Source organism: Pantherophis guttatus, chromosome 2, assembly GCF_059756535.1.
Source record: "Pantherophis guttatus breed Tessera chromosome 2, ASM5975653v1, whole genome shotgun sequence".
Lineage (NCBI taxonomy): Eukaryota > Metazoa > Chordata > Lepidosauria > Squamata > Colubridae > Pantherophis > Pantherophis guttatus.
Window position 1 is genome coordinate 206648425 of NC_142064.1, and position 25203 is coordinate 206673627.

General features: G+C 36.8%; 1 protein-coding gene across 3 annotated transcripts in view; it reads right to left on the reverse strand.

The window, feature by feature from the left end:
- Positions 1–25203, reverse strand: part of RNF123 (ring finger protein 123) — a 98014-nt gene that overhangs the window by 33987 nt on the left and 38824 nt on the right. For all 3 annotated transcript variants that reach the window (XM_087887658.1, XM_087887656.1, XM_087887657.1), the window contains exons 28-35: positions 24201–24275; positions 23559–23646; positions 23253–23340; positions 22976–23060; positions 17011–17150; positions 16404–16592; positions 14592–14667; positions 11509–11593 (exon numbers count right to left, since the gene is read on the reverse strand). In XM_087887658.1, the coding sequence (XP_087743784.1) occupies positions 11509–11593; positions 14592–14667; positions 16404–16592; positions 17011–17150; positions 22976–23060; positions 23253–23340; positions 23559–23646; positions 24201–24275 (826 nt within the window). The remainder of the gene's footprint in view (positions 1–11508; positions 11594–14591; positions 14668–16403; positions 16593–17010; positions 17151–22975; positions 23061–23252; positions 23341–23558; positions 23647–24200; positions 24276–25203) is intronic.

The window sequence follows — 25203 nt, forward strand, 5'->3', positions numbered from 1 at the left end:
AATGACATAAGATTTCTAAAACTAAATAATGGATATGTGCAGTGTTCGGCCAAAGACAATATGAACTTGAGAAGAACAGCAGGCTGAGCAGTATTCATGGTGTTAGTTTCACAACTCAGTTCTCTGTCAAAATAATAGTAATAAATATGTATTAAAAATTAATCATCTTTTTCCTACTTCTGCATATTTATTCATAAAAACATTCAGATTTTAAAAAATAATGTTATCTTATTATGGTTGATTATTGCAGAATAGGTTAGATATAGAAATGATTGGAAAGTGACCAAAGTCACAGATTAACAGGGAAATTTATCTGAATTTGATATGAGTTAGTTAGTTACAAATTATAGCATTAATGTAACAGGCCTTAAAGCTCTGGTCTTTAAATAAAAAATGCACAACTTTGGTTGACCTGAGGCCCGCTTATTTGTTTATTTAATTCAGTTTAATTTGTATAACTGTCCATCTCAACAAAGTGACCCCGGATAGCTAACAATAACTAAAAATAACAACATGCATACTGTATTGCTGGCAGCTGAAATAAACAATACATAGCCCTCACAGGCACTGACATTCTGACCACCACCACCCATGTCCAGGAATACAGCCATGTTTTCAAGACCTTATGAAAGACTAACAGGGTGGGGACCAAGCTAATCTCAGGTGGGTGGGTGATGTTCTATAGTCCTCACACACTTTGTCAAATGTTATACCCTAGAAGAAAACAGGACCAAGAGCTCCTCTTCTGGGAGGCTGAGAGAGTAAGTCTGACTACAGCTCAATGGTGTCTCAGCAGCCCAGCTACACGGAAGATTCTTGACAATAGGGAAAGGGTTTTGTTGTATGTGCCTTTGAATCAGTGTTCACTCCCGACAAAATGTGGTTTCCTTTGCCAGATTTCAGAAGTTGTTTGCCATCAACTGCTTTCCTAGGACTGAGAGTGACTGCCCAAACATCACCCAGCTGGTTTTTTGCCTCAGGCAGAATAAACTCATGATCTCCTGGCTTTTAAGCTGGATGCCTTAACTCAGTGCTTTTCTAACTTTTTCCTTCATTACCCAAAATCATTTATCAGAAAGTCCTTCTTTAAATGTCCTGTTATGACTGGGTAATATGTTTGTGTGTCGTTACCTTCCCCCCCCCCACATCCGCCCCCATTTTTATCCAATTTCTTAACTGCTTTTGGTGGAGGCTCTGGAGAAAAAGCCTTCAACTGAGAACCAATCAGTCTGAAGTCATATCTGAATTCAGCCTTGCTGAATTGCTACTATATCCAGGTTGCCCAATGTCTAATCTTAAACCTCTAAAGTGTGTCTCTTGTACACAATTTGGTATTGTTGGTATGTTTCTGCACTGGCTTGCTATTGACTTTTGGACTGTCCACTGATGCTACCTCTGCCCTTTAGCCTGACTTGCTATTGCCTCTATAATAAAACTCATGAACTGTTGCTTGGCTATGCTGGGTATTTGCTGGCATCAAGCCCTCAGAAGAAGACATTCCCAAACTAAAGCCAGAGGGAAAGGAATAAGAGCACAGAATATGCAATCCCAACGCAAAAACAAAACAAAATTTCAGATTGTTTGATGCCAAAAACATTTTTAGCAATAAATCCAGAACATATGTTGGAAAAGTTACAAAATATCTAAACCTATAGGTAGTAGCCAATTGTATTTGTGATGAGGGCAATGACAGACAACCAATCAGTTTCATGTAACCCTTGCAATAATCTTCTGATATTTCATTATTCTCATTATACTACTAAGCTTCACAGTAAATATCATTATATAATGCTTTTCCTTACCACCACCACCACCATCATAATTTCTCATCATTTTTTCACCCACTTACAATCTTCCTCCAATGAACAATTTAATCTAGAAAAGGAAAGTTTTTTTTAAAAAAATCTGTTCATCCCTGACCTAAAATTTTCCAGCTTTCCAGTATACCCCAGCTTCATTTTTCCTAAAACAAAGTGATGTAAGATCTGGTTCTTAAGAAAAGTAGCAAGTGTTCCTCATGTGGCATGGAACATAACAGCATTTCAAAATAACAAAGTATTTCAGAACAGCAGATTTTTTTTTAAAAAAAAAAAAACTCTTTTCATAACAAGTATTTAAAAACCATATTTTATCCTGTTCACTTTTCTTTTACTCTTTCCTAAAACATATATCAATGTTTTTTTTTTCTTCATACAAGGTAGTCAAAAGCAGAGAGAGGGGGGGGGAGGGAGGGAGGGAGAGAGAGAGAGAGAAAATGTATAAGCCTAAGGGGATCCAAGACCATATTCCATCAACTGTTATTCCAAAACTACCCAATCATAACGTGTGAGCTAGTGTATTTTCTGAAGAGGGAACAAACACAAAGAATCTCAATACAGACTTGGAGTACATGTAAATCCTACTACTGTTCCATTTCAATGCCAAGAGTGGCATACCAGTTTATACAAATACATGGTATGACTAATAAATATCATTACATAGTGAACTGTAAAGAAATTTATAAGCTTTATCCATGCTGACCTTTCCTTACAAACATTAAACTCCGTCCAATGATTAATCTGGTTTTTTAAAATTTCAGACTGATGATCTTGTCCTCCTCTCAATTTCAGTGAAGAACAGAACCACTGGCTTTTGCATATGGCGATTTTTAGATATAAACCAAAACTATATCTCCTTGGTCTTCTCTTATGCAAGTTAAATATGCCTAACTCCTTTAAATGTTCCATAGGGCTTGGTTTCCAGATACAGTGGTACCTCGGTACTTGTTGTTAATTGGTTCCAGGAGGCACAATAAGTACCAAAAATGACAAGTACCAAACAAAATTTTCTCATAAGGAATAATGTATTAGTCATGGAGCAACTGAGACTGACAAGTTCTAGCTTGCACGTCGAGTCCCAACAAACAAATACTGGGACAAAATTTTTGCATCAAAATGCATTGAGTACCAAATTCGATGAGTTTCAAAGCAGTTGAGTACAGAGGTACCACTGTACTTTTTATCCTGATAGATGTTCTCTGAATGTACTCCAGCTTATCTATGTCCTTTGAAAGCACAGAGTGCAAAACTGGATGGAGCACCACCCCAAGTGCAGTGCAGAGAGAACAGAATACAGTGGAGCTGTTAATACTTCTTGTAATCACAAGGCAATGATTCAGTTAATGCAGTTCAAGAGTACATGGATCTTTACAGTCATTGCATCATGTTTGCAGATAGTAGTTTATTAGTACTTCTAGATTCTTCACACACACTTTTTTTCCTATACAGATGCAGGCCTTTATACATCTCATAAGCAACCATTATTCTATTGGATGCATCACAAAATTCAAGCTTGCTAAGTCATTCTGAATACAGATACTGTCTTCCAAGGTACTTGCCCATCCCCAACTTAATATCAGTGGCAAGCTAGATAACCATCCATTTTATTTCATTCCCTAACTTATTTATACAGATGCTGAACAACATTGGGCTGAGCACAGAGCCTCAAATTGAAATTTTTCTCTTGGAGAATGCAGGTGCCTTTCAAGTGTAACTATTTTACTAGCTGCAAGCCCAGCAGATTGCAGTACTTTACAGCCACATTTTTTCATCTTCCTCACATGACAGACCTTGTCAAACACTTTACCGAAGCACTCAGCATCCACAGCAGTCCCTTGAATGCTTGGTCTATCAAGCCAGTCCCAATGCCATTAAAAGAGATAAGGGTAGCTTGATACAATTTGTTCTCGTCAAACTCACACTGCTTTGGTAATAGCGGTATTCTTTTCTAAGTATTTGTGTCATGTTGTTTGATAGTCTATTTTTGTACCTTGCCCAACAGAGATATTAAATTAAGTAGACAGTAGAGTCCCAGGTATTTTGTCACCATTTTTTAATAATGGGTCTAAGTTTGCTCTTCATCAATTTGTACTTTAGGTACAAGCACTGATATGCCAAACTGATTCAGTGAAGTAAGCTGAAAGAAATGCCCCAACATAATTTCCAAGCTGAGTTTCAAAGTTCAGTATTATCTTAGGAAAAATTATTTTAGTTCTGAGTTGAAAGGTTTCGCTAGAGTCTGCTTTGCTCTCAGCAGCAAACATTTATGCAAATCAATTGATTGTTGCTCATCACCTTCAATAATTTATTAAAGAACTCCTACCCATGCAAGGATTTTTTTGCTTCCAAGGGTTCAACAGTAACAACAAGAAAATACAGGTAGTCCTCGACTTACAACAGTTTGTTTAGTGACCATTCGAAGTTACAACATCTCTGAAGAAAAGTGACTTATGACTGTTTTTCACACTTATGACCGTTGCAGCATCCCCATGGTCATGTGATCAAAATTCAGATGCTTGGCAACTGACTCATATTTTTGACAGTTGCAGTGTCCCAGGATCATGGGATCTCCTTTTGCAACTTCCTGACAAGCAAAGTCAAGGGGGAAACCAGATTCACTTAATAACCGTGTTAATTTAAGAACCACAATGATTCACTTAACAACTGTGGCAAGAAAGATCATAAAATGGGGCAAAACTCTCTTAACAAATGTCTCACTTAGCAACAGAAATTTTGGCCTCAATTGTAGTTGTAAGTTGAGGTCTACCTGTCTCGCCATATCGGAGCACATCTATTGTGGAGAGGCAGATTGTAACAGCAAATGGAACTTTGTGTGGACAAACAATGACATTGGTTCCATTCTGATCTCAAAACAATTTCCTTGGCTCAGAATTCTTTAACTGTACATGTAAGTTGCACCAAAGTCTGGATGATAGAAGTTGGCGTTCAGCAAAAAATGAAGTCTGCTCTCCCCTAATTTATACTTTCTTTCACCACAGGAGGGCACATTTCCCCTATATTAACCCCAATATGAATATGCAAGTTTGCTCTGTTGTAGAACTAATTCTATACGGTATACTATTATGTATTCCAAAACTTTTAAATAATATTAAACACAAGACAAATAAAAACATTATCTTTCATGAAATGTTATAATTCATTTCATTTTCTCCTTTTGGCATAAACTTACTCCTCAATAAAGAATTGGTAAGTGAGAACAAAATAAAATCTAGAAAATGAATGAATGGCATGAAGTGAAATATTATTACTTGAAATCCTTCACTCTGGTACTCCTCCATCTGCTTCAGCCCCAGTCCTATCAATAATGTCAGTAGTTTTGTAACAATATTCCTAGTAGCTTTAGTGCCAATAGCTGCACTTGAGACAAATTTCTGGAGTTCAAAGGGGGGAAAAATACTTCCACTTTTTAACTAGAACTCTGTCAATAAAAAAGCCATTTTTAATATGAACTGAAAGTTTCATGGCATTCCCTTAGGAATGCACCATGGCCTCTCAGAAAACAAAACACAGCAATCAAAAATTCAAATCACTGCCAAGTCTGGAGTTTCTAAATTGCGTGCACATTATATTAATGGGTCAGCATAACACCAGTTACATTTTTAGTAAGAGAAATAAAAGCAGAGAAATTCCCATCTTTGTCCCCTTCCCCACATTTTACAAATAGATGGTTTGTAAATGTATATTGATGGAATCAAATTTGATAGTCCACTTTTTGGTATTGCTTCACAAGAGGAAATAATTATGCTTCACACAAGGATATAAATCAGATTGCTATTGGCTATGGGAACCAGACTATGTCTTGTGAGGAAACTGCCGTTTCTAAACTTGGCTATAACTGTGACTATAACTGTAACTGCTAGCTCCGTAGCCAAAACTGGAAACTCCCAACATTCCTAACAATTCCCATGAAAGTAAACAGTGACTCTTCCTATCATCAGCTGTGACTGGATAGGCTTTCAATGGAAGACTTGGGGTCCCTGAAATCTTTTTGTGGGCATACAGAAGCAATAATTCCAAGCAATTGTTGTTGTCATGTTGGGGAGAAGTTGCAGTTGTCAGTCTGCCAAGTAAAGGCATGACACCAATCTTCAAATGTCCTTCTCAAAGTGAACGATAGGAACAAGTTCCAAAATAGCACTCCACATTGGGGCCAATATTTTATTCAGTCCAGCATCCTGATCCTCACTATGCTCATCCAAATGCCAGTAGAAATCCATAAGCTGGATATGAAAGTGAGGATCATACTACCGTTGTTAGGTGAAGACCTCACACTTCTCCTGCATTGCACAAACTGCTGGGCTCATCCTATTGTCTCCTTCCCTGACAGCCCCAGAAAGCGCCCTTCAGCAGATGAGACTGTCACAACTTACTGCACTTGCCTCCACTTCAGCTCCTCCTATCTCCCCCTGCACACTTGGCCAAGGGAGCTGCTGGCTATTGTGAGGCCTCTGAGAAGCCTACATGTGGAGGCATCATGAAATGTTGTGAAGGGCCAGCAGCTGTCTCAACCACATACTCTTTGTCAGAAGTGAGAGAAACAAAACAGCAAATGCTGGCATGGATGGAAGGCACAGGCAGTGGCAGAGGAGTGCGGGGCAGCAAAAGAGTGGAGATAGGGGGAAAATAGGTGAGGGAGGAAGAGTTGAAACATACTCTCTGGCCGTAGATGCGGACAGGATGTCAAACACCCAAATTTTGATCACCTAATTACTGGGGCACTGCATCAGTCATAACTTTGAGGACTGATCATAATTACCATACATTCAGCACCACTGTAACTTCCAGGGTAGATTTGATTTAAATCGAGTTGATTTAAATCACAATTTAAATCATGATTTAAATCATTAGTAAAAAGGCTTGATTTAAATCAACTTGATTTAAATCATAATTGTTAAAGAGCAACTGTCATCTCTGCTACCCCTTTGACCCCGTTGACTCACCGATAGTCCCAGTGTTGTAGAATTCCTCAAACCTCACTGTTCAGCATTTGTTAAGATCGTATTTGTATAGGGTTATACACTGAATTACAGAAAGTTCTTGCTTAATGACCATTTGTTCAGCAACCATTTGAAGTTACCAGGGTGGATAAAAATCAATGATTTTTTTTAAAAAATCAAAAAAATCAGATTTTTTTGGATTTAAATCGGATTTTTTTTATTTAAATCAGATTTTTTTTATTTTTATCGAATTTATTTTAATAAAAAACTTTTGGGGTAAAAATCTATTGTAAGATAGTTTTCTATTTAAGATACATAAATAATTTAGTTTATTCAGCATGAAATGGAACTTAGTTATGTAGCATGAGGCTGTATATTCCTATAAGGTAAATGATATGTATAGGTATTCTAAAAATACTTTTATTTTTTAATAAAAATACAGTTTATTTTTTGAAAGTTAAGTGGACAGCTCTTATAATGGCTGTATTGAACTGAAATACAATGGATTCTGCTGCTGATAATGATTTTATGTCTTTTAAATAGATTATGGAAAGTTTTACATGCTTGCATGTTGGTTTTTGACTAGTTTTTAATGGTTTTAACCTGTTGTCAGCTTTATGGGTTAATTAAAAACTAGCACATTCATGTTCTTAAGACTGTCCACAATTTGTTTTTATCTGTCTGTTACTGCAGTGGGGACAAATCAAACCATTCAGTCAGTCAATAACTCCTGATCAAGCTGATATGATTGAATATACTTTTTGCTAAACCTGAGGCATAATCCATCCAATACCAGTAGCTCAGAAACCAGTTCTCTTTTGACAATACCACCTGATATCAAATCATTCAGTCACAATATTTTTCTTTTCTCCTTTGGACCAGAAGATTGGAAATTAATTTATGAATATTCAGTTAACATTTAACACAAAGTCTAAGCCTTGACTGAAATTATTTATTTACTTACTATATTTGTATGATACTAATTTCTGAATGCTCTGAGCAGGTAGCAATCAAAACATCATTTTAAAAATCCCTTGAATAAAAAGTAATATCCCCAATAAAAAGCAATTAAAATTTCCAACATCATTGTAAAGAATCAAGGAAAAACAAAGAAAAACAAGTATCCGTCCCTGCATCCCAACATTCACAGCATTCCTTCCACCTGGGTTAATGGAGAAGCTAGCTCTTAACAGCTCCTCTGTAATTTAGGAAGGAAGGAGTAGATTAGGATTTCCAAAGCATAGAAAGCATTTCAAGTTCCTGCCAGATGCATTCACAAATGGATGTGATCTGAGCCAAATTGTATAATATAAACAGTCTAATGGAGGAATAATATAATAATTCAAGCAATCTCTTCAAAACACATTTTTGAAGCAAAAAAAAAAAAGTTCTGCAGACTGAAAAGTCATTTTGCAATTCAAAACTAAAATTCAGGTTTCATCCAATTTCTTCTATAGGCTTAAGCACATGATAAATATCTTTATTTTTCAGAAGATGCAAATTTAAAATAGTAATTATGAGTATACCCCATATAATATTATTAACTTTGAGTCCAACCACAAATAAGTCAAAAATACTAAAAATGCTTCAAGTACTCTACTAAATATGGTAAGAGTATTGTAGGTTTTATTCAGCATGAGCCTAGACTTATTTTTGCTCTCCCAAAGCAAAACACATTTTATTTCCTCTGATCCACCATAATGAAGCACTGTTTTTTGTATAATTTACAATTTTATTCATTACTGGAAGTTCATAATTAAATTGAGAAAGCCTAATGTTTTCTACCATCTGTCCTGTGACAATTATTTCCTCAATGTCACATAGATAAACTGAAATTGAAGCTATCTGATGTCCATCTTAGGTTCTATCACATGACTCCTGCACCTCTCTAATCACACTAAGTTGCGTGCTTTACCAGGAGTGTGTGATATACAAATATGACAGATAAATGACAGTAATTATTGAAATATGGTATCAAACAATACTTTCTTCACTTAACTGCCTCCAACACATTTTCAGTTTGTAGTATACATTCTTTAAACATATTAAAGTGAGAATGTATACAATGGCTCAACTACTATTTAGAGCAGTTTTAATTGATTTCTTAGTAGTGGAAATAAGAAATAAAGGACTCATAGTAGTTTCTTCTGGTTTTGCTGAGTAACCAAACAATGCCATTACTAATTAGATCTCTTTCATCCAAAGAAATAGAAAAGTTCATCAGCAAAATACCCAGCACTGCAAGAAAACAATTGCTACTGGAGCCAAATTTCAGGCTTGTTTTCTCCCTTCACTTATGTTGGCTAGATCCCTTCACCAACTACAGAGATAAGGGGGGAGGTATTTTGCTCTTAAGAATGTTTCTTAAGTATTATAACCAGTTTTATATACATACACATATGAAGTGTTTGTGTGTGTGGAGAGAGAGGGAGGGAGGGAGAGAGAATAGTAAAAAATATATTTAAAAAGCACACCTGGTGACATCTGCCTTTATTTGCAGACTAGTCTAAATATATGTTATACTATGCTTGAAATGAAAGTATCTTTTTTTATGTAGAAGTATAACAAGGTGCTTGGCACAATTAGTCTTAGGGGTATTCACTGCTTTGACCACAGGAGAGGGATATAAATAGGCTGATTTGTGCCTATTTGGAAAGCACTGGTGAGGAAACAGAGGGTCAGAAATAATTTAGAGACAGAATCGAGTGCCTAGCCAGATTGGGCTCAGCTGTTGGTAGCTATCTGCAGAGCTACATGAAACAGGCAAACATGAAATCAAAATTTCTCATGGATTACGCTTCAGGCATTCTAAAAAGGAACTTGACCCCCAAATATGCCAAGTAACAACTTTGAAGAACTGATCTTATAACTGTTTACCAGGAGTGCATTTCACATCTGTTTGAGTTCTTTAAGAATTACTCCTACATCATTTTGTATCATTTTAAAATCACAACTCCATACTAGCTAGAGCTATAGGATAGAAGTAAAAAATGAAATAATTATTACATAGATAACATTTATAGGATTATTATACAGTTTAAAATCTGTATATTAACAGCATAATTAAATCAAGTCAATTTCATAATTAACTATTAGCAAGCATGAACAGTTTTGTATTTAACAGTTGTATAAAAACAATTTGTATTTATCTTTGTTGTTGCTTTAATAAAATTTCAATGGAAATTTTATTAAATTTTATTAAAATTTGGAATTACTGAGATAATCATACAAGCCAAGATCAGAACAATTTTTATTTGCACCCATCTTCATGCTACGCTGGAATTAATCCTGAAATCTTTACAGATTCCTGTCAGCCCTCCCAATTAAACCAGATAGGAAATATGACTCTACACTCCCATGACCATTTTTAACTGCTATTTAAACAGGAAGGGTGGCGGAGGGGGGGCTGTTCATCATTTTTTTCCTTTGGCTGTTAAGCCACTGAGGGCTCCCTCATCTCTTATCTGATTGTTTTCTAAGCATCATCCCTCCCTCTCATCACTCAAGGTTATTCTCGTATTTTATGACAATTCCATTTAAATTTTGAAAAGCAGATTCAAAAGAAGCTAGGATTTTATTCCAGCTAGAAACCAGGAGATAAGATTCTGAATTAGCTTAACGTAGTATAGCAAAATAATGAAGCAGAAAGAAAAAGCTCACAGATGGACTACATGGGCAAAGGGTTCGTCCACATTAATGCATTCTCAGACAAATTGGGTCTTTGAAAGATAAAAAGTTGAAAATACCTTTTGAATTCTGCAGAGAAGTGGTTAATATGAAATGTGCTAAGGGAGAACTCATGCAGCAACTGATTTTTTAAAAAAAATATGAAAACAGAACACAGATGACAGTGGTGTTGGTTGGCTACAGGTTTTTTTCAACATTTTCATTACCCAACTAGATGACATGAGAAACACTCATGGAACACTCATCCAAGATCACAAATAAACATGCTACAGATGAACTGAGGCCAATTCTGAGGTAATCTTGGTCTTCTTACTTCTATGTTCCCTTTACTGGATCATTCTCAGTTCTTTTCACTTACATTCTGATTTCCTCACTATATCAAGGTGTCATTTTGACCTCTCTCCCCACCCCTACCCCGTTTATCAGGCAGCAGCATGAAATGTGTTTCTTTTTCTCTCCTTCTCTTGCAGATGGCAGGGCTGCTCTTAAGCAAGGTGCTGGCCAAAATTCCAAATGTGCCTTCCAGGAAATAAAGGTTGGAGCTCCCTAATCTAATATATTTGCTGCCACAAACACAAAAGTGCCCAATTTAGGAAAGTAAAGGAAGAAACATTTAACAGATATATGAGAAACATCATTGCCACAGCTTCACAAAGGGTGAAACATAGACTTTCTTTGTCTTTAGGCAAGACTTTTCCTAAATGTCATTCTCTTTAGAAAAACAATAGGAGAAGGTAATGTGCAAAAAGGAATTTTCTCTACATTTCATAAAAATGGAAGTGAATCCCAAAATAATCTAACCCAGCTGCCTGTCCCAAGTAGTTTTATGCATATTTTAGTTGAGAAGTATAAGATATAATGAAAACTGTTCTGTCTTATAATAAACTCTGCATATGAATTTCAGGATAAACTAAACACTATGTCAGGATCCACACCCAGTATTAAAGAACGATTGATTTCAGTTAAATAAAACAGTAGTAAATAAACAGACTGGAAAGCAAGAAATGAATGTATCAGTCCATAGAGTGGAATAACAGAGCACTTACCCTTGGAAATCAGTATCAACAAGGAGCCTGACTAAAATTCCTGTCACAGCAACAAGGATTGGATAGTGGTCTACGCTTTCCAGTCCTACAGAAGAGAGCAGGGGTTCAAAATAAATATTAATACTAATACAGACTTTCCGAGAGCCTCTTTTATGACTCTGGATGGAGGCACAGATGAAGACCAACTAGTATAGATCCTCATCAAGTAATATCATCGGCTAACAATCTAGAATGTAATTATTGGTTAATTCAATTATGGATTTTTTTTTTATAAAATTTTATTATAAATTAGAAACATAAAACAGAATAAAGACTATAACGAAACACAATCACATACATACGACTGAGGTTGATTCAACCCCCATATATATACAGTTTCTAAATAACATTACATATTATCATACTACAGCTTCAATTTGGTTTATCATACTGCATCTTGCATTTGTTAATCTTCTTATATCTAATATTCCCTTATTTATATTTAGCTTGCTATTTACATATCTATGCTACATGCTTCCCTAACATCTACCTCATGACATTTTTACTTCTATCCATTGGTACCATTTATCCCAGCTTTGATTGAAAATTGATTCTTGTCTATCTTTAAGTATATATGTTAATCTATCACATTCTGCACACCACAAAATTTTGTTGATAATCATCTGATCCGATGGTACTTCCTTCCCTTTCCAAAGTTGTGCATATGCAATTCTAGCCGCAGTGGTAATGTGTATGAAAAGGTACCAGTCTGCTTTCCTTATGCCCCCAGGGTTTATTCCTAGCAAGTAGACCTCTGGTCTCAGTTGAAAACTGACTCCTGTAATCTCCATGAGCCAAACTTTTATCTTACTCCAATAGTTTTGGATTTGTAGACATGGATTATGGATTTGTTTAAAATTATCCAATTATCAAGTTTTTAGCTCAGGCATGTCAAACTGGATTTCTTCTAGGGCCGGATCAGCACTGTAGTTTCCAGGGCCAACTGGGTGGCAGGGGGGGGAGATGGGATGGACACCTCCTGCAGCACCCTGCTGGCCAAAACAGGATGCAGGGGGGCCGCATGCAGCCCCCCCGTGCCCCATTTTCGCTAGCAGAGGCATTGCGGTCTGGTCCTTTGGTATTTCCAGGCTGGCCCCACGGGCCATATATAAGCAGCCCATGGGCTGGATGCAGGCTGCAGGCCTTGAGTTTGACACCTCTGCTTTAGCTAAACTCACTTTCCTCTCTGTTTTGAGCCATTTTGGACACATACATATATAAAAAGATAAAACAGTCTTCTCCTCACAAATTTTAAGAGGCAAGCAACTAGTACTAGAGAGAGCGCTTCGTTTTTATGAACATCACTACTTGGTGTCTAGAGTTACAAAGATACCGGGAAAAAAACCCTGAAAAAAACTTCAAAATTGTGTATATTTGGAAGCTTTTGGAAGCCTGAGGCGAGAATGAGACCTGGCTTGGAGACTATTGCAAAGTGGCCTCAGTAAGAAGGCCTGGTATGGTCAGCAGCCACCTCACATAGTCTGGGCACACCTGTCAGCAGTTGAAGAAAAATGCAAGTAGGTGGGGCACATCAGCTCCTCTGGAGCATAGGGAGGCCAGGGCCAGTGAATTTTGGCACAATGGTGCTGGGGCCTGAGGTGGCATTTCTCAGGGCAGCAGCATATTTAAAAATTACAGGCTACAAGAATGATCTAGAGAAGAAGATATACTGGATATACAACTGAAACTGGCTGATATTTTAAAAGGAACATACAAATACAATTCAGGAGAATGACCTGGATCATTTTTCTATATTGGCTTTACAAAAGAGGTTTCCTACAATTTTGAAGGTTCTACTGAGGAAAGGCAAAGAAAAAGGAAAAATATTAATTTGTAGGACATTATTTGAAGGTATTAAAAATCAAGATTGCTAAAAGTTAAGAGAAGGAATGTAAAGTTAGTTTATCTAATTAAGGTTAAAAAAAGTAGGTTGTTCTCTGGTAACCCTTAATGGACTTTTGCCAACCAGGCCTGAATGATAAACCTGTTTATAGATAAGAAATGAGATATGGGAAGAACGAATCATTTGTTGGAAATATGTTACTAAGATTGTTTATACTTGTGATGAAGGGGTAAGTTACATCTTTTCTGTCTCTCTCAAACAAACACACACGTTATTTTTCCTTTTTTTGTTTCTTCTTTTCTACACTTTCTACTTTTTATTAGTTTCTATTAGCTTTTATTTTTTAATTGTAATATCTAATAACATTCTTTTTCTTTTCAACAAGATATTCTTGTTGTATATCTTATTGTTTTGTTATTGTATATCATGTTATGTTTATAAATATATAAAAACAGTTTTGCATTCAAATGCACTTATGCATATTCAATAGTATTTCTATTAGCTTTTGGGGCATACCCAAGATATCTTTCTTCTCTATGGATTACTTCATATTTTAAAACTCTTGCTATGAGAACAGATCTCTAGGCCTTGATTAGGCCAGGCACATGGCCATCCTCTAATGGCTCTTCAAAGTTTAGAGCCAAAAGATCTCACATCCTATAGCTGTAGCTCTGAGCAACTAAGGGAGATTCAGCATAAAGTTTTTCTTAAGGACTAGATGTTCTCTTTCATTTTCAGATGCGCCTCTTGGGTCTCTATATTAATGACCCCTGAGAAAGACAGCAGGTATAGTGTAAACTACACTGAGATCACAATCTTGGTGAAAGGTTGGCCTAGAATTACTCCTCATGTAAATCCTCATTTCTTTCCCCAAGGGACTGGAAATGGGAGAAATTCTTGTGAAGACCCCAAAAATGCTTAAAACCCTTAGACACATTTCAACAAGAAGCAGGAGAGTCAAGGGGAATATCTTCAATAAACAAGAATATTAAAATACTTCATGCCAAGTTACATTATTTTCTTATTTAGCCCAATGTTATGTAGCCTGAGTAGAAGAGTTCCACACGACTCCCTAGAATTAGAGAACTTTTTATCATCTGCTTCCCATTTTAATCCTGGGATACCCAAAATATGTGTTTTATCACAAAGATACTATTTTTCTTTGGGAGAAGACTGCAGAAAGGAAGAAAAGGCAGCTTACCAGGCAGCCGAAGATTCACCACTCTGTCAAACAAATTCCGCTCAGCTGTTACACGATTTAGCACCTGATTTAATAGCTGTAGGAAAAGGGAAAGAAGAGTGAATGCAGAAATAGAATTGAGTACTTTCTGCTTGCATACTTACTTCATCATCTGAACAGAAAAGCTCAGACAATCTCACACTGTGCATATAGTAGAAACATTGAATTTGGCTAATGGCATGAGCAAGAAGTTTAAGGATGGTTGCTTATTCTTATTCTCTGGCATTTTCAATCTTCAAAAAAGTATTAAAAACTCAATCCTGGATGGAAAGGCCTGAATGCATCACAGTACTCTGTATGGTTTGAATTTAGGTCTTTAAATCATTTTGTTTTTCTTTTTACGGCCCTGTACTCCCTTTTATCGGGGTGGCGTCGGAGCAACTGAATGGAACTGAGCATTTACTGGCCAGATGCCCGTAGGTCCTTTGATGAATATTAACATAATATTAGCAGACACCAATCTTATAACAGTCCAGAAAATATGTCCATAGCTCTTAATGAAACAGTGACAGCAGATCAGAGTCTCTAGCTGTGACAAACTGAAACTATGATCACATCTAGCTCTCGATATTTCCATTGAAAGAAATCTTTTAGCTCTTTGTTCTTTTGGATAATGGACTTCGGGGATAGCAAATAGCAGAATCCAACAAGATTATGTGTGAAAGACACATTGCCTTGAGTCTCAAAGATCATACTGTTTTAAAAACCAAAATAATTGTTTGCTTCCAAGAGGTTTCTTTTTTCCCTTTTTTAAAATTAGTTAACTTGGAATGTAAAAAAACAACTTGTTTGGGCTGATTTTACTGTATTCAAATTCCAAGGGAACATACTGTATCAGTACAGTCTGAATATTTTGCATGAACAGTCAAGCCCAAATGTGTGTGACAAAGCAATTTGTATCATTATCATGTATGTGACAAAGCAATTTTCCAGAAATATTTGAAAAAGGAGGCTGTACAAACGTATCCCAGTTTATGTGTATGCCTTTTGCTTCCTGTAAACATCGTTGCCATCTACCCTATATCTTCATGTTGAATAAATGGATCTGGCAACATTTAAATATGTTCTTATATTTGGCAAGAAGGATGATTTACTGATGTATTTCGATCTAGAGGCTTTAAGTAAATATAAGAAGGCATTATGGCATCTGAAAGAAGAAAGTAGGGAGAAAGCGATTGGGATGACTTATCAGAGATTTAAAGATATACCAGTAGTACAATGTGGTTTGCGCATGCATTTAAATGTGTGTATATCTTTTCTCTGATAAAGAAGAATATGTCTAGCTCAGGATTGAAACGTGGGCTCCTTGGTGCTCCGTGAGCTTGGTTGTTTTTTTGTTGATGTATTATTACCCGAACTAGATAACATGATCAGTGCTAGTCCTAGCTACCCTGATGATGTTACCGAGTTTCGGTAATGATGAAGCATCTGCAAGAAAGCAACCAAGCTCATAGAGCACCATGGGCTCCTTATTTTTTCTCTCTCTCTTCTTCTGAATAGAATCAAATAATAACTGTAAAATCAAGATATTTATCTTGCAGCAACACATTACAAATAATGGTTGCAAAAAAATAATTTTATTGGGGAAGAGAAAAAATCCTGTAGTTCTACATATATCATCCTCCAATCTGTTGATAACCAGCTAGACAGTTAGAAGGTAATTCAGAAGCGAAATTGTGAATTGTGACATGAATTGGCCATTAGCTATTAGTATTTTTCTGAATTATGTATATGTGCCAGGAAGTATTTTATATTCCACACACAAAAAAATACCTGTGCAAGTCTCCTGAGTAATAGTTCTGAAGAAGGACGATTCCAATCCAAAAAGATCTCTGGAGCTAGAGTAACAGTCATTTCCAAGACCCTGAGAAGGCTCACTGACAAATCAAAGCAAGTTGCACACACCTTCAATTGCCGACTATCTACAAAGTTTCTTTCTAGGCGTTCTGCAGCTTGTTGGATCTATCCAGACAAGAGGATGCAACTTAATAGGGGATGGAAGAAATGGGAAACACAGAACAAATAACCACATCTTGAAAGGTTGAACTATTTTGATTCAGCTAGTAATCAGCAAAAATAACACCTGGAACATTCTGGTTACTCCAGGTATAAATTAAACAAAATCTAGACATGTAGAGCAAGGCTGATGTTTGTTGTTCCCTTTCAAACCTCTCTATGGCTCCTACATAGCATATCCCACAGGTCTTTCTCATACGAACCCAAACTATTCTCTGCACAACTAATCTGCAAATCGGCTCAATCCCTGCATTCCTAAGAACCTGTGCTGATTTTGCTATCCCCTAACAAAGGACAAATGCGTTAATTATCCAGTATCTTATTACTTGTTTGGAATTAGATTCATGCTGGACCATAGACTCACCTCTTGAATCATGCCAATAAACTCTGAGAAGGCCCAGTTTAATTGGTTAAGGACACTATTGAGGAAACTAGGTGCCATTTCTTGGTCACTGCGCAACAGATCCGCCATGTGTCGCTGCAGCAAGGTGGATGGACATGGCTCTGGAAGAAAACAGCAGATTAAAAAAAGGCCTCACTGTGAGAAAGTGCTGGAAATCATTAGCCTACAATCGCATCAAAGTGGGGAAGAGCTAGAATACATTGGCATTCACAGGTGTATATCTTGTACTATAAGCAGTTTCATTTTGTTTCTTATTTTCTTCATTTTTCTCTTTACTTATTTAATAGTAAACATTTCTATTAAATCTTTTTATAGTTTTAATACTTAAAACTTTTAAGTTTTCCAATGGACAATGGAAAAAGCAGAAGAAAAGAAAGAAAAAAAAAGCTGAACAATAGCAAAAATTATATGTAGCAGCAACTTAATTCAGGGAGCCAAAAATCTGCTAATGTCCTTTTTTTTTCTGACTTCTATGCCTTTCTCTTAACCTTCCTGCCCCCATTTGAGCAGACTTTTTTGATGTCTAGAAACAAATTCTAGTGTAAAAATGTTTGTTTGTGTGTGATGTGGTGATGGGATTTGTTGTTGATCACAGATCTGTAATTCTGACTTGCTACTTGAGAAATATTTATCTGGAGAGTTACACTGCAGTATTGTTTGGAGAGTCTGTCACCCCTCTCAAATGAATTAGCATCTCAACTGACCCAGCATAAATGCCATTCTCAACTTCCTAATGATGAAACGTTCTCCGTCACTGCAGGTTTTCGGTATGCAGAGAAGGCTAAAACTTACATAATGCCCTTGCAGCAAATCTGGAGGGACATTTTTTCATCTCTCTGATTTAAAGGGGAAAGTCCAAGCTTGAAGCACTCATGTTCTCTCAAAATGTGGCACCTAAATGAAGCTTGGGCAATCAGTATGTTCAGTTGCTCTTAATCTCCCCCAACTTTATAAATTCAGCTTTTGTGTGTTTTTAAGTAGTTTTGGACAATGAGTACACGGGGAGTATAAACTTGCATAGAAATGGGTAAAGCCTTTACGTAATAGCCCTGTGTCACATTTCTTATCTGTAGAAGTATTCTGTTGAAAGGCTTCACTTCTCCCTCTTCTCCATTTCCATGGCTCCCCTAGGTTATTCATTAAGCTGGCTAAAACTTTAGTTTTCTTTTGAAGGTCTTCTTTGCAGAGGGTTATACATTGTGGTAAGGTCACATTATGGAATCACATAAATTATAATGATAAACAAACAAGTAAATATTTAACTGTTTTTTAAAAAAGAAAAGACAGGAAGACAGAAATCTAGGGGGGAATTAAGTCTATTCATGGATCCTGACATCAAGCCTACAAACACTGCACGTTGAAACAGGCTGTTATGGTCCATGAAGCAGAGCTGAAAAAGCAACTGAAAAAGAATTTCAAGTGACTGCTTCTACATTACTCTTCTCTCCTTGCAGTGTTAGAAAACTTAGAGCAAGCAGAAATTGAGTCAAATCATACACTTTTAGAACATGCTAATGGTCAACTTTGATGAAAGAAACACCCGCTGGGCAGCTGAAGGAAGATCTTACAGCTCTATGCTTTTCTTTCTATTTTCTAAACATTCTTCTACATGTTTTAGAAATATAAAAAAAGAAAATCAGCACTGAGGAAGCATTTTCTTTTACAAAGTATAGCAATGTATAATGTTTCCCCAAGTATAAAGGCAATTTGGTAATATTTCTTCTAAATAAAATGCAGCATTCATATTTTGCTATTATTATTATTATTGCCACTGCTCCAGAGGTTCAAGGTACGCAAAGCAAACAGTACTCCTGTCTTCAACTTTATACCCACACTAACCCATGAAGTAAGTTGCTTTAGAGATAATAAATGGCTCAAAACATCAATAAGCTTCTATGACTAAATTTGAGTCTTGATCTCTCCACAATCTAGCTGAGTTCAGATTCAGACTGGTGCAATCTCTCAACTAAATGTTACTCACAAAATGCTGCACATATTAGGACACTGCCTATTTGCAGCTCAACTGACAAACAACCATTGTCACAGGAACTGTTTAAAACTTTCCCAGCAATCCCCAGTTCCAAAACTCAGACAGGATGGAAGAACTACCTAATAAAGAACTATAAGAGATAGAATCAAGTAAGCGCACGTATTAAGCACAGAAGTTTACTAGCATGTCTCTTGGGTAATATTTTTTTCTTTACACAGGACCAGATCATCTGTTGTAAAAGCTACCAAAAAAGTCCCTATCAGGAAATGTACATAAACCGTCCCTCAATAAATAAATTTGGGATCAAAAGATTGAAAAATCCAATAAAATGTTAATCAGCTTTATGCTTTGAGGAAGTGAGAGTACTTTAAAAGCACATGAGCAATCCTACCAGGTAGAAAGACCTGAAGGTTTTCAAATTCAGAAATTCCATACCAAGGTAAGAGCCAGAGAACACTTGACCTTCTGCAGTTGCCTATATCCTCTTTCTCCTTGCACATAAGAAAGACTTTGGGGAGATGGAGAAGGCTCGTTCCCTTTGGGGCTAAATTAGGCCATCTCCTTTCAATTAATTTGGTATTAATTATTCAATACTGTACACCTCAAAATAGCAGAGAGAAGTATCAGTAGCATGAGGATCTAATGGCCTGCCTTAGATCTTTTGGAGCCTCCCAGAGAAACAAATACCGAACTGTCAGAGTTTGCCAGCAACAAGAGAACAACAACAAAAAAAATGCACCATAGCCCAGGAGGTTTTACAAGCTCATGGCAGGGATGGAGCACCACAATAGCCTCAGCAAAACCCACTAAACTACATATCTGAGTCAGAATTGGACATGACTTTGATGGGAAGAAACTATATCTTCTGATCTTTCCTGTTCTGTCTTTGCTGGAGGAGAATTTTAAGAAAAAAGGGGGCAGGAAAGAATAAAAATGAAGAGGACAGTAAATGGCATGGTTATAAGAGGAATGTGCGATGGATAGCATACAGGCAACAGCCATATATGCCTGCTGTGAACTCAGAAACTGCCCTCCAGTTAAAAGCATGTATATTCATCCACCTTGATGCATACATGATGTCATCACCATAAACATTAATACAACTTTTAAGGCCATCATTCAGGATATCCAGTCATATTGCCTTACCCTCCTACTCTAATTTCCAAAGGCTGAGCCTCTTTTACGATTGACCACTTGTCTAAAGCAAAGCAAAGAGAAATCTTGCTAAAGGACCCTTTTACCATTGAAAACATAACAGGAAATTTAGTCTGAATATTACCAAGAAATAACTCCTAGGTCCAAGAAATAAAGAAATTATGGTATACAGATGAAAAATGCTGATTTTTTTTTAGAAAGAGTAATTGGCTATTACTGCTGCCATGTTCTCCTGAGCTGCAAGATAATTTTTAACCTTGCTTTATATGATTTCTCTGAATGACTGTAAGCAGCATTATACCTCAAATATTGTACATAAAGGACAGAAATCTTTTCATTAGCTCAAATACTCTTATCAGATGCACAGATGTGTTTTGTATGGTCAGAGTTGGAAACAGCCACTTAGAGCATTAAGCCAGTCCTTTCTCAGTGCAGTTTGAGGGAGTGAAGTTGGGTTGCTATCTGCATTTTGGAAAAGCAGCTGCTGACAGGCAGAAACTTTCTCTAGCCCACTTCCCTCATACAGTTTATACATTCATGCACATCTTTATTCCCAGGCATCCAAACTGGTGTTGCAGATGCTTGTGATAATTGAGCCATACTCTGGCATTTTCAAGAATGTGCTGATGTCCAGAGGCAGCCTCACCCCACCCAGGTTCTTAGCTTAGAAAAGCAAACACTAAGTGAGGAAGGAGGGGGGCGTGTAGCAGGAAAGATGATAAGCAAAAGCATACAGACAGGGAAGTGGAGGTGACGTCTGGAGATTGGCAGCAATTTACAAGCGGTCAAGAGGACTATTACTCAACTGCCAGGACCACAAGCTACGGTGAGCAGCATATCCTGGGGGAAGTCCTGCCTGGAGCTTGGAGCTTTGCCTGGAGCCCAGGAGCAACTAGAAAAGGAGCAACCACACTGAAGCAGCACCTCATCCCAATGTTTAGAAAAAAGCAAAGGTTGTATGCTACTTTACAGAGTTTGAGACTTCTGTTTGAACTGAGCATAAAGGGCTGAGTATTAAAGACATCTTTATATGGCAAATCACCTTGCAAGTCCTAGAAGGATTATATACAGTGTAGGAATTCAAACAAAAAACATTCTGGTCAGATAGCTCTCTTGTTTTAACACACCTAACAAAGCACAGCCTATCATTTCTCTGTCAAATTGCTATTAGTATATTTGCTTTAGTAACATTCAACCAGAATGTGTCCATACTATGGGTTAAATCCACGATTTCATGTCGTGAATGCTGTAGGCTTAAAGAGCAGGTTTTGGCCTTACAGACTAGAATCAAATTATCCCTCCATGTTTCTTTTCTCAAGGCTAAACATTCCCAATTCCTAAAACTTTGGCTTCTTAGCATCAACAAGGTGAGCAACCCCAATCTAAAACCTGGAGGAATTTATTTCTATGTTAACACAATAACAACCTATATCAACCTAATCTCACAAGTGTGATTCAAGTAAGCAAACAATAATACAGTTCTTCCAAATTAAAATAGCAACTATTAAAATAGAAAATTAGACAGATGTAGAATAGCTCTTTATAGCATGTTTCTGGTTTGCTACAAAAGAGAAACCAAAGCTCCCCCTACAGCTTGTAACTACAATTTCTCAAACTTCCAAACAACTTTTGCAAAATAATCGTAAATGTAATTCTGGGAGAGTAGCCTTAGTTTAGAACACCACGTGATAAAGGAAGAAAATAAAGAACTTGTACATAATATTAATCTATTGGCTGAGTGCATGACAGAATTACATGTAATGAAGGCCGTTTCCTTAAAGGTGATAGGGGGATAGACACAGCCTTCCAGGTCTACAGCATCCCTAATGAAGACTTCCCCCAAATAATCTTAGTCTTTTACATTCATTTAATGTTACTGATTAATTTATAATCTTAGGAAACTCAAAAAATGTTTTACACTTTGCCCAGGTTTGTTCTAATCATATTCCACTACAATTTCTGTATAATTTTTACAGGAATTTTAAGACTGTATCTGGTGACATGCTGAAAACTATGGAGGGAATGACAATTATTGAGGTTTTCTTAAAGTGTTAGAAGCAAAAAAAATCAGGGAGTTGAACAGGAGGACAAACAGTTTTTAAAAATACTATAATTGTCATCTCTCTTGCTAATCTAAAAAATAGCAAGCTAAACTGTTTTCCCCAGTTGACCAAAGGAAGGGTAGAGAAACTGGCACTCAGGCAGAGCCAAACTTTTCCTCCTTGTTGTTACTTTATGTTCTGCACATTTTGTATTTCTAAAGTTCAGAAATACTGACACATATATCTGCTCACTTCTAAAGACAAGCAAAATTGCAGCCTAGCCTCTCAAAGAAAAGTCTAGCATTAGGATGAGGCAAATGTTCCCGCCACAGCATAACTGTCTCCCTCAAAATTCTAAAATTCACATCACCAAACTGCTTTCTTGGCAATTCTATCTGAACCAGAACAAAGGCAAAAATTATTGTCTTTGCCACCCAATAAACATGACCATGTATGCCAAGCTGATCTGGGAACAGCACAAATGCCACGGGGAAGGGAGGGCTTCAGCCGGAATAAGAGACAACATATCTACTGAACTACTAAATATCATGAGTTTCCAGTTGTCAAACCTGCAATGGCAATGGCAGTAAAACCTCTGTAGTATCAGATAAAGTGCCAGAATGTGACATAATTGTAATAATATTCATACCAGAAAACTGTTTTCTCTTGCTACTAAAACTAACAGTTGACCAGAACAGGGGGAAAAGCAACACTTTCCTGTTCCCAATTCCCCACTCACTTTGCAAGCTTGGCAGATTGGCATCTTCCGGTTTGGTTTTCAGCAAATGAGGAAGCCGTGTGTACCTGTATCCAAATCCACAGCCCTAGAGGGAAAGGGGGGGAAGGGGGGAAAGGGTGCTTGGTTCCATTACTTTTCACAAGAAAATCTGAGACTCTCTCACCAGAAATCAGTGTGCAACAGTAATAGGAGAATTCATGCATAGGGCACCTGCTGGTTGTAAAGCAACCTGACCCTGTTAAACCAGCTGAGAAACAAAGAAAAAATCTATCCTTACACGCCACAGTCGTACAAGAATCCAGTTAGTCTGTGCCCAAGGTCTTTGCTCATATGGGGCCAGCAGATTCCTCATCATGGATATCCGTCTGCCAAAATAAGACAAACAATCAGCTCCTCAACAGGGGGAGAGAAATACAAAGCAAGAGAGGAGTAGAAATGCAATGCAAAAAAGTAGAAAAGGCAATTTTCATGCGTGCAAGAACCATTGGGAATTACAAAACTTGTGCCTAACCTAAGGAAGAAAAGAGGCAACTTGTTTTAGGACATACATTTTTATTCAGGGAAGAAAGAACCAAGCACTTACTGATCTTCTGGAATTCTCTCTACAGCCCGAAGTGAGTGGGGATAGCAAACGTAGCTGGCTAATGCTTGCATTAGGGAGTCTCTAATGTCTGAATATAAAAATAAGAGAGAATTTTAATGAGACAGAAAATCTAACTGTAACTTTGGTTATGAGAATGCATTTTTACTGGAATAATAGGAAGTAGACAAGAAGCCAAGACAAAGGGATAAACAAAATATAAATGATTTTGTTCTGCATTAGACTGAAATTCTATAAATAAAAGAAGCAACACCCCCATTCCTATTCCCAAAACAACAACCGGAAATCAGAGAACATTCAATAACTATGAATTTAGTCTGCTGTTTTTATTCTCCACAGCCCATCATGGACATCTTACTGAGCTTCAGATCACTCTCAGCATCATTTTGAAAGCCTCAGTAAGAATCTCTGACAAAAATTATCTCTCCCATCTCAGAAAGAAAGAAAGAATCACAAAAAGAGATCCAAAAGAGGGGAGGAAATAAGTGGTTCCACCCAGTTTTGTTTTTAATCCTCTCTAGTATTCTGTCACTACCACTAATCAATTGGAATATAGTTCCCCACTCCCCACTAGCCCTGGCTTACAACCAAGGAAAGATATCCCTTAAAAGAAGAGCGACCTACCTGTGCCTACAATTCTTGGATCAGCAAAATGCTTGGCTAAAATGGCAGCAAGGCGTGTCAATGTATCTTCATAGCCTGAAAAGAAGTTCCAAATACTAAAGAATGCAAATGACTGAAAACTTCTGCACCTGCATTTTCACCAGTACAGTGCAATAGAACAGATGTCTACAATTAGCTTTCTTATTTACTGTAGTCTTTGTTTTAAATTCCTGAGAGGCAAACCAGAAATCCAGCTTTTCATGATTAAAACAAAAACAAAGGATAGCAAGTCTGCGTCTTTCCCCATTCAAGGCAAATTTGCCATGCAAATACATGACTGATGTTTATACTGAGCTAATTTTATTTAGTGTGGATTTTCCTGTTTCTAGGAATAACATTTCCATTTATATGGGCACTTTATGAAAAGCTTTATGAATATTTCTGGATTACTGCAATAAAGACATAATATATTTTATGTAATGTTGATTTTTTTTACACATTTCAATCCCATACAGAACCAGCTACCTGCCATAACATTAGAGTCTTCAAACAAACACAAATATCCTTATTTAAAAATAATACTTGACAACAAACATTCAAGTATAAATTTCAGCTACCCCCAGTGTTAATTCCTAAAAAGAGTAACTGCAGAAAACATGACAGAATCCAAAATCAAGAAGGGAAGGCATTTGCAAAAAGTGAACAAAAATAAACTTTTTCCAGTTCTAGAAAGGTTTTTAGAAAACCTTAAGATTTTTTTAAAAAAGTCTTTCTCCATTTCAATAATGGGAAAATGAAAAAAAAGTTCTGAGGTAAAGAAGTCCACATCTATTAAGCCTATTTTTTTATCACCTTTCTTTCTTCTCAGGATGGGATAGGAAGCAACTTTTATTTACTTATTTAAGTAAATAAATAAGGAAAATATTATCAGACTAGAATTATGGAATGGCATTACTTCTGTAATTTGTGTGCCATATAAGAAACATAGGACACCTCAGATGGCTGAGAAAATATCATTGCCCTA